We start from the raw sequence: 10,080 nt of genomic DNA on the forward strand, positions 1-10,080 counted from the left end.
CATCCCCCCCAGCCCCGCACACCGACCCCTCAGCCAGGGACTGCCCCCCCGCATCCCCCCCAGCCCCGCACACCGACCCCTCAGCCAGGGACTGCCCCCCCGCATCCCCCCCAGCCCCTCACACCGACCCGCCAGCCAGGGACTGCCCCCCCGCATCCCCCCCAGCCCCGCACACCGACCCCCCAGCCAGGGACTGCCCCCCTCGCATCCCCCCCAGCCCCTCACACCGACCCCCAGCCAGGGACTGCCCCCTCGCATCCCCCCCAGCCCCTCACACCGACCCCCAGCCAGGGACTGCCCCCCCAGCCCCCCCAATCCCTCACACCGACCCCCAGCCAGGGACTGCCACCCCCAACCCCCCCAGCCCCTCACACCGACCCGCCAGCCAGGGACTGCCCCCCCACGTCCCCCCGCCAGCCCCTCACACCGACTCCCCAGCCAGGGACTGCCCCCCCGCATCCCCCTGTCAGCCCCTCAAACCGACCCCCCAGCCAGGGACTGCCCCCCTGCACCCAACCCCCCCAAAACCCACCCCTGCCAGGGACTGTCCCCCCGCATCCCCCCGCCAGCCCCTCACACCGACCCCCCCGCCAGGGACTGCCCCCCCGCATCCCCCAGCCAGCCCCACAAACTGACCCCCCAGCCAGGGACTGCCCCCCTGCACACAACCCCCCCAAAACCCACCCCAGCCAGGGACTGCCCCCCCCGCATCCCCCCGCCAGCCCCTCATACCGACACCCCAGCCAGGGACTGCCCCCTCCCGCATCCCCGTCAGCCCCTCACACCGACCCCCCAGCCAGGGACTGCCCCCCTGCACACAACCCCCCCAAAACCCACCCCAGCCAGGGACTGCCCCCCCCCCGCATCCCCACGGCCAGCCCCTCACACTGACCCCCCAGGCAGGGACTGCCCCCCCGCAACCCCCGCCAGCCCCTCAAACCGACCCCCCAGCCAGGGACTGCCCCCCTGCACCCAATCCCCCCAAAACCCACCCCAGCCAGGGACTGCCCCCCCCCGCATCCCCCCGCCAGCGCCTCACACCGACCCCCCCAGCCAGGGACTGCCCCCCTGCACTCAACCCCCCCAAAACCCACCCCAGCCAGGGACTGCACCCCCTGCATCCCCCCGCCAGCCCCTCACACCGACCCCCCAGCCAGTGACTGCCCCCCCCCGCATCCCCCCGCCAGCCCCTCACACCGACCCCCCAGCCAGGGACTGCCCCCCTGCACCCAACCCCCCCAAAACCCACCCCAGCCAGGGACTGCACCCCCTGCATCCCCCCACCAGCCCCTCACACCGACCCCCCAGCCAGTGACTGCCCCCCCCGCATCCCCCCGCCAGCCCCTCAAACCGACCCCCCAGCCAGGGACTGCCCCCTCAACCCCCCCAGCCCCTCACACCGACCCCCCCAGCCAGGGACTGCCCCCCGCATCCCCCCACCAGCCCCTCACACCTACCTCTCAGCCAGGGCTGCCCCCTCAAACCCCCCAGCCCCTCACACCGACCCCCCCAGCCAGGGACTGCCCCCCCTCATCCCCCCGCCAGCCCCTCACACCAACCCACCAGCCAGGGACTTCCCCCCCGCATCCCCCTGTCAGCCCCTCAAACCGACCCCCCAGCCAGGGACTGGCCCCCTGCACCCAACCCCCCCAAAACCCACCCCAGCCAGGGACTGCCCCCCCCCGCATCCCCCTGCCAGCCCCTCACACCGACCCCCCAGCCAGGGACTGCCCCCCTGCACCCAACCCCCCCAAAACCCACCCCAGCCAGGGACTGCCCCCCCCGCATCCCCCCGCCAGCCCCTCACACCGACCCCCCAGCCAGGGACTGCCCCCCTGCACCCAACCCCCCCAAAACCCACCCCAGCCAGGGACTGCCCCCCCGCATCCCCCCACCAGCCCCTCTCACCAACCCCCCAGCCAGGGACTGCCCCCCCGCATCCCCCCGCCAGCCCCTCAAACCGACCCCCCAGCCAGGGACTGCCCTCTCAACCCCCCCAGCCCCTCAAACCGACCCCCCAGCCAGGGACTGCCCTCTCAACCCCCCCAGCCCCTCACACCAACCCCCCCAGCCAGGGACTGCCCCCCGGCATGCCCCGCCAGCCCCTCACACCGACCCCCCAGCCAGGGACTGCCCCCCGCATCCCCCCGTCAGCCCCTCAAACCGACCCCCCAGCCAGGGACTGCCCCCTCAAACCCCCCAGCCCCTCACACCGACCCCCCAGCCAGGGACTGCCCCCCGCCTCCCCCCGTCAGCCCCTCAGACCGACCCCCCAGCCAGGGACTGCCCCCTTAAACCCCCCAGCCCCTCAGACCGACCCCCCAGCCAGGGACTGCCCCCCCGCATCCCCTCACACCGACCCCCCAGCCAGGGACTGCCCCCCGCATCCCCCCGTCAGCCCCTCAAACCGACCCTCCAGCCAGGGACTGCCCCCTCAAACCCCCCAGCCCCTCACACCGACCCCTCATCCAGGGACTGCGCCCCCGCATCCCCCCATCAGCCCCTCAAACTGACCCCCCAGCCAGGGACTGCCGCGCCCGCATCCCCCTGCCAGCCCCTCAAACCGACCCCTCAGCCAGGGACTGCCCCCTCAACCCCCCCAGGCCCTCACACCGAGCCCCCAGCCAGGGACTGCCCCCCCGCATCCCCCCGCCAGCCCCTCACACCGACCCCCCAACCAGGGACTGCCCCCTCAAACCCCCCAGCCCCTCACACCGACCCCCCAGCCAGGGACTGCCCCCCCGCATCCCCGTCAGCCCCTCAAACTGACCCCCCAGCCAGGGACTGCTCCCCCCGCATGCCCCCGCCAGCCCCTCACACCGACCCCCCAGCCAGGGACTGCTCCCCTCGCATGCCCCCGCCAGCCCCTCACACCGACCCCCCAGCCAGGGACTGCCCCCTCAAACCCCCCAGCCCCTCAAACCAACCCCCCAGCCAGGGACTGCCCCCCAAAACCTACCCCCAGCCCCCCCCCCGCTGCCATTGGCTGTGGTTCCTGGCCAATGGGAGCTGCAGGGGTGCTTGGGGCGGGGGCAGCGTTCGGAGCCCCCTGGGTACCCCTCTGTGTAGGAGCCAGAGGGTGGACGTGCCGGCTGCTGCCTGGGATCCCTGTTGCCCGGTCAGCTGTGCAGGGGGTTCTGGTCAAAAACCGGACATCTGGTCACCCTGCAGCCAGAGCCCAGCAAACCTGCCAGGACCCCACGGATCTCTGCAGTCAGTGCCCAGGCCCCCGCTCCTCTCTCAGGCCTCGGGCTCAGCTTCCCTGCCGAGGGCGGCTGGGGACCCGGGGCTGGCATCGTCCCTTGATTTGGGTTGGGTCCAGCCAATTCCTTAAGGTCCCTTCCATCCTCTCCCCTCCCATCCCCTCCCCTATGGCTGTGAGTCTGGCCTAAGCGCAGAGGAACCCCTCTCCCCCACTGGGCAGGGGAAACTGAGGCACACCCAGGACTCAAAATTACAACAGAAAATTCCCACTTTGTTCCTCCCGCCCCCGCATCTGCCTCCCTGGGAGCAGGTGGCCCCTGCACGCGGGCTGCGGTTTTCCTGCCTGCAGCATGCTGGGTCCTGTCAGAGGAATCGCAAGCTGCAGTGGGACGACAGGGCCCCGCAAAGGAGAAGTGAAAGGGGCTGCAGCTGGGGACTATGCAGGATTCCCTTGGCCTGTTCCCGGGCCACACCATCCCTCCCAACAGGTGCTACCCAGCCCCTCAGAGATGGCAAGGGAGGAGTGGGCCTTGGCTCTGGAGCAGTGGGGCCCACAGCAGCAGGGAGTGGGGTGTGGGGTAGGAAGATCTCCCAGGGGCAAACCCATGTGTCAAATCCCCTCTTCTCTCTATCCCCCAGCCACTGCTCTGTCGAGTGCTTCCTCCCTCCCTCAGTCATGGCAACACAGAGCACTGCACAACCGTCCCCTGCCAGAGCCGGGGAGAGAACCCAGGAGTCCTGGCTCCCAGCCCCCACTCCCCTCCCAGAGCCGGGGAGAGAACCCAGGAGTCCTGGCTCTCAGCCCCCCCTGTTCTAACCACCAGCCCCCACTCCCCTCCCAGAGCTGGGGAGAGAACCCAGGAGTCCTGGCTCCCAGCCCCCACTCCCCTCCCAGAGCCGGGGAGAGAACCCAGGAGTCCTGGCTCCCAGCCCCCACTCCCCTCCTAGAGCCGGGGAGAGAACCCAGGAGTCCTGCCCCCTTGCTGTGGGCCTTTCTGCAGCAGTTGTCCCTAGCTCTATGTAGCTGTAACCCCACTGTCGGCCCAAAATGTGACTGAAAATGATACTCCCAAGCACTTCCTCATTCAAAGTCTCAGACACCTCCTTGACAAAACTCCCAGCACCCCTCATTGCCTCCTCCGGCAAGGAAGAGAGACGGACTGTGCCGTGGGGCTCAGCTCAGAGCCGGCAGGGATCCTGAGCCATTCCCCAGCCCTGCGCCGGGGAGGAAGGGAGCCGAAGGCGTGGGACACACCAGGTGAGAACCACCCCTCCGTGGTACCGTGAACAGGAATTTGTAACGAGGTCAGGGCTAGAACCCAGCAGTCCTGAGTCCCAGCCCCGCCCCCCTGCTGTAACCCACAAGATCACATTTCTCTCCCAGAGCTGGGAGTGAACCCAGGAGTTCTGGCTCCCATCCATCCCCTCTAACTACCAGCCCCCACTCCCCTCCTGGAGCCAGGGAGAGAACCCAGGAGTCCTGACTCCCAGCCCCCCTTGTGACGAACTGAGAATGTTCTTAGTTTTCTCTGAATACTGTGTTGGTGCCTCAGTGTCCCCATGGCAGTTCTTAAGTATCTGGCAGAGCAAAGGGCCAGTGCACCTAAATGCCTGACACTGCCTCCTGGCAACTGATGGCCTGGGCCCCCCCTCTGCAAAGGTGCCAGCTGAAGGTGTTGGAGACAAAGAGGTCAGGTGACCTCCTGGCCCGGCAAAGGGGCTGAGCAGAGAGGAGGGGCTGGGGGGGGTGGTTTCAGTCTCGAGCTGGCTGAGGACAAGGAGTGAGGGCAGACGTGGGGGGTCTGGCTCACTGTCCCCCAGAATGGACGCGGCCGAGGGGTCCGGTTCGCTGTACCTACAAGCTCTGTGTTAGACCCTGTTCCTGTCATCGAATAAACCTCTGTGTTACTGGCTGGGTGAGAGTCACGTCTGACTGCAAAGTGGGGGTGCAGGACCCTGTGGCTTCCCCAGAACCCCGCTGGGGGGACTCGCTGTGGGAAGCGCACGGAGGGGCAGAGGATGCTGAATGCTCCAAGGAGAGACCCAGGAGGTGAAGCCGTGGGAGCTTCCTGTCCTGCAGACAGTCTGCTCCAAGGGAGAGGAGGCTCCCCAAAGTCCTGACTGGCTTTGTGAGGAGCTGTTCCAGAGCATTGCCCGGTGACTCCGTGACACCCCTGCTTTAACCACTAGCCCCCACTCCCCTCCCAGAGCTGGGAGCGAACCCAGGAGTCCTGGCTCCCAGCCCTCCCTGCTCTAACCACCAGCCCCCACTCCTCTCCTGGAGCTGGGGAACGAACCCAGGAGTTCTGGCTCCCAGAGCCCCCTCTAATCCAGCAGACCGCACTCCCCTCCTAGAACCAGGATAGATGCCAAGATCCAGCCCCCCACCCAAGGATGTCCTCATTCAGTCTGTGAGGCCCCCCCAGGTCCCTGTGCTCAGCTCTGCCCCTCTGTTCCAGGCAGTTCAGAGCAGAGGCTCACGCTGACCATCTGGTTCTAGGTCTCCGTGCCAGTGTGGAGAGTCCCCAGTCCCCGGGGAGGCAGGATGAGCCCCGAATTTCCCCTCCTGGCCTCACTGCTGCTCCTCATGCCCGGGGCGGTTGCCTATGGCTTCAGGAACTGTATCCAGTCCATGGAGAACCCATGCAGCTTCCGGTGCATCCAGCGCTTCCTGAAGGACATAATGAGCGCTGTGGGCGACCTGCCGCCCAATGCCACTTTCATCAACATCTCCCACAACTTCATCAGCCGCCTGCCTGTGGCCAGTTTTCGCCACCTGCCACACCTGCAGCAGCTGCAGCTGGTCTGTAACCGCCTGGAGACGATAGAGGACTGGGCCTTCGAGAACCTTGGTGCCTTGCACACGCTCAACCTGTCCAACAATCACTTGGCCAACCTGTCCGAAGGGGCCTTCCGAGGCCTGGGTAACCTCACCAACCTCTCCCTGAGCAATAACCCCCTGAACACGATTCACCCCCATGCCCTGCAGCCCCTGGGCAACCTCCGCATGTTGGACCTGTACTCCTGCCGCCTGGTGAGCTTCACCGACGTGGCCTGCAGCCTGCAGGGGCTGACGAGACTGCGGGTGCTGAACCTGTCCTGCAATAGCCTGCGTTCTCTCAGCTCCAGCTGTCCACTCCCCCTCTCCCTCTCCATCCTGCATCTGTGCAACAATTCACTCAGGGCCGTGGACGGCGGCAGCCCACGGCTCCTGCGCCACATCCAGAACCTGGACCTGTCCTACAACAACATCTCCAACGTCATGTCCTTTGCTCGCGCCGAACTCCAGAACCTCAGCTACCTGCTGCTGAAGGGGAACCCCTTGGATGTCTTCCACCTTCTAAACGTGTCCAGCCTGCGGCCTCGCAGCCTGGACTACTCCGGCCTGCACTTAGGCAACGAAGGCGTGAGCAAGGTCTGCCAACGCTTGGGCAAGCACCAACTCAAGCACCTTCGGCTGCAGAGCAACAACATCCAGGAGCTGAGGAACGTGTCCTTCTCCCTGTGTCCGCCAATCCGGACTCTGGACCTCTCATGGAACAAGCTCAGGTGGCTGGACTGCGTGGACAAGTGGCAGCACAAGACTCTGGAGAGCCTGGTGGTAGAACATAACCTGCTGAACGGACTTGGCACTTGCCAAAACTCCTCCTTTTTGGAGACGTTGCAGAATATCAGCTTCCGCTACAATCGTATCCTCTCAGTCAAACACTGGGCATTCAGATACGCCCCAAATCTGCGCATCCTCCGCCTCAACATCAACACCATCGCCTACCTGGACAAACATGCCCTGAAGGGGCTGTACAACCTCACTGAGCTGCGGCTGGACAACAACCTGCTGACCGACCTCTACAGGCCCAGCTTCGCCGACCTGGTCAGACTCCAGACCCTCAACCTCCGCAATAACCGTGTCTCCATCCTCTTCCCCATGGTCTTCGGGAACCTCCACCAGCTCCAGATCCTGGACCTGGGGGGCAACAACATCCGCAACTTGACCAATAAGTCATTCAGCGGCCTAAGCAGCCTCTCCAAACTCTACCTGGATGGCAACTGCATCAAGAAGATCAGCAGCGACATTTTCTGCCCGGTACAGGCCACGCTAGAGGTGCTGGATTTGACAGGCAACAAACTGCAGTACATCACCAAGACGCAGCACAAGAGCCCACCCTTCAGGCACCTGCACAAACTCTATGATCTCAAGCTCCAAGCTCAGCAGCCGTACGGCATGAAAATAATCCCCCCCAAGTTTTTCCAAGGCCTGGCCGCCCTGCGCTCCCTCTATCTGTCAGAGAACAAGCTGCTCTCCATCTCCCCAGATGCCTTTGACGACCTTGCCCAGCTGCAGTACTTGAGCTTGGCTGACAGCTGCAATGGCATGCAAGATCTGCCGCCTGGGATCTTCAAAAACCTGCGCCGCCTGCAGAAACTGAACCTGGAGAACGTGGGGCTCCACTCGCTGACGCTGGAGGTCTTCGGGAACCTCAGCAATTTGATCTCGCTGCTCCTGGCCAAGAACCAACTGCAGACCGTCAATGCAAGTGTGGCCAACGCGCTGCACTTGCTCAAGTACCTGGACCTACGGAAATGCCCCCTGAGCTGCACCTGCGAGAACCTGTGGTTCCAGAACTGGCTGACCAACCGGTGGGTGCAGGTGGTCTATCTCTACAACTACTCCTGCGACTCCCGCCAGCAGCTGGGCTACGTGTACAGTTTTGACACACACGTCTGCTTCCTGGACGTGGGGCTGTACCTGTTCTCTGTCACCACCCCGGCGCTGCTGCTTCTCATGCTGCTGCCCCTGGTCTACCACCGCGCCTACTGGCGGCTCAAGTACCATTTCTACATCCTGCGCTCCTGGGTGAACGACCGCTGGAGGAGGCAGGACGGGGAGCACTTCCAGTACGATGCCTTCGTCTCCTACAACTCCGCTGACGAGGGGTGGGTGCTGGAGCAGCTGGTGCCGAGCCTGGAGAGCTGCCAGGGCTCCTTCCACCTCTGCCTGCACCACCGGGACTTCGAGCTGGGGAAGAGCATTGTTGACAACATCGTGGACAGCATCTACAACAGCCGCAAGACCATCTGTGTCATCAGCCGCAGCTACCTGCAGAGCGAGTGGTGCTCTCTGGAGATCCAGCTGGCCAGCTACCGGCTCTTCGAGGAGCTCAAGGATGTCTTGGTGATGGTACTCCTGGAGGCCATCCCTGACCGGGAGCTGTCCGCCTACCACCGCATGAGGAAGGTGATGCTGAAGAAGACGTACATCCGCTGGCCCCCGGAGCCTGCGGCCCAGAGGCTCTTCTGGACCAAGCTCCGGAAGGCTCTGAAAGGCAGCTACACGGAGGAGGAGGAGGAGGAGTTGTATCCACTTGACAAGGAAGATAAGCCACTCCTGGAGTCCACATCCCAGCTTGGCTAAGGAAATGGGAGTTTCCAGTGGTTCTATACCACTGCCAATCCCCATCCCCTACAGCCCACCACTTCCTCTATCGCCAGCAACTTCCCCACCTCACAACCTCTAGTGCCCACAGCAAGCAGCCCGCCAGGGTCTGTCTCCGAGGCTCAGCTTGCTCCTGTCTCTCGGGAGTTTTGCCACTGGCTTCCCTGGGAGTAAGAGCATCCAGCCCCCACCTGGCCTCGTGGTTGAATGAGCCTCGTGAGTGACAGAACTGGGCAATGGGACCCGAGCCCAGTTTGAATTCATCTCGGGACACACTGGAAGCAACAGCACTAGAGGGACTTGTAGGTAAATTCTGACCTGGGATGCGGGACAGCCAGGACTGCAGGGAGGAAGGGAGCAGAATTCCCGCAGACAGCTGAACTATCCTCAGAGTGCTCCAGACAGGAACTAATTAACCCTCCCCACCCCCACCCAGGAGGTGTCTTTATCCCTGTTCTATGGAGGTGACTTCTACAAGGTCACCCAGCCAATCTGGGGCAGAGCACTCCTGGAGCCCCCCTGCTCTAACTCACCAGCCCCCACTCACTCCCAGAGCCGGGGAGAGAACCCAGGAGTCCTGGCTCCCAGCCCCCCTGCTCTAACCCACCAGCCCCCACTCCCCTCCCAGAGCCAGGGAGAGAACCCAGGAGTCCTGGCTCCCAGCCCCCCTGCTTTAACCCACCCAACCCCACTCCCCTCCCAGAGCCAGGGAGAGAACCCAGGAGTCCTGGCTCCCAGCCCCCCTGCTTTAACCCACCCAACCCCACTCCCCTCCCAGAGCCGGGAAGAGAACCCAGGAGTCCTGGCCCACAGCCCTCCCTCCTGTTCCTTCCATCTGGGAATTCAGTCTCCCTCAGTCGGGCCCCTTAAGCTTCCAGGCCGGGGTTGGGGACAGAAATGGACCATGCTGGGTGGGTCAGAAGCTTGTCTCTCTCCCCACAGAAGCTGCTCCAATAAAAGAGATCCCTTCCCCCACCCTCTCTCTCTAATCTCCTCCGACCCACAGGCGGCTCCTAAAGGACATTGACTAATGCAGCCTGTGGGGGAACTGAGACAAACTCCCAGGAGGAGCAGGTGGGCCAGGGCCCAGGCAGCTTCTGGCCAGGAGCTGTGAGATCTGCTCCCTGCCTGGGCACCCAGAGGACACAGGCGGGTTGGGGGGTCAGGCACCAGGGGCTGTGCATGGCAGCTCTGCGAGAGGGGGCGAAGGGAGCTGGATCCATGGGAGGGGGGGTCCAGGGGCTGGGGGGGGTCAGGCACCAGGGGCTGTGCATGGCAGCTCTGCAAGAGGGGGTGAAGGGAGCTGGATCCATGGGGAGGTTCAGGGGCTGGGTGGGGGGTCAGGCACCAGGGGCTGTGCTGTGCATGGCAGCTCTGCGAGAGGGGGCGAAGGGAGCTGGATCCATGGGGAGGGCGGGGTCCAGGCAGAGCAGGAGAACTGA

At 64.9% G+C, this 10,080-nt stretch overlaps 1 protein-coding gene across 1 annotated transcript; it reads left to right on the forward strand.

The window, feature by feature from the left end:
* The first annotated feature begins 3,915 nt into the window (after positions 1-3,915).
* LOC127038071 (toll-like receptor 13) lies at positions 3,916-9,599 on the forward strand. The gene is made up of 2 exons (XM_050930466.1): positions 3,916-4,462; positions 5,705-9,599. The coding sequence occupies exon 2, from the start codon at positions 5,750-5,752 to the stop codon at positions 8,615-8,617; it is 2,868 nt and encodes a 955-aa protein (XP_050786423.1). The 5' UTR covers positions 3,916-4,462; positions 5,705-5,749; the 3' UTR covers positions 8,618-9,599.
* Positions 9,600-10,080: the final 481 nt, after the last annotated feature.

This window comes from Gopherus flavomarginatus, chromosome 20 (genome assembly GCF_025201925.1).
Source record: "Gopherus flavomarginatus isolate rGopFla2 chromosome 20, rGopFla2.mat.asm, whole genome shotgun sequence".
NCBI classification, from domain to species: domain Eukaryota; kingdom Metazoa; phylum Chordata; order Testudines; family Testudinidae; genus Gopherus; species Gopherus flavomarginatus.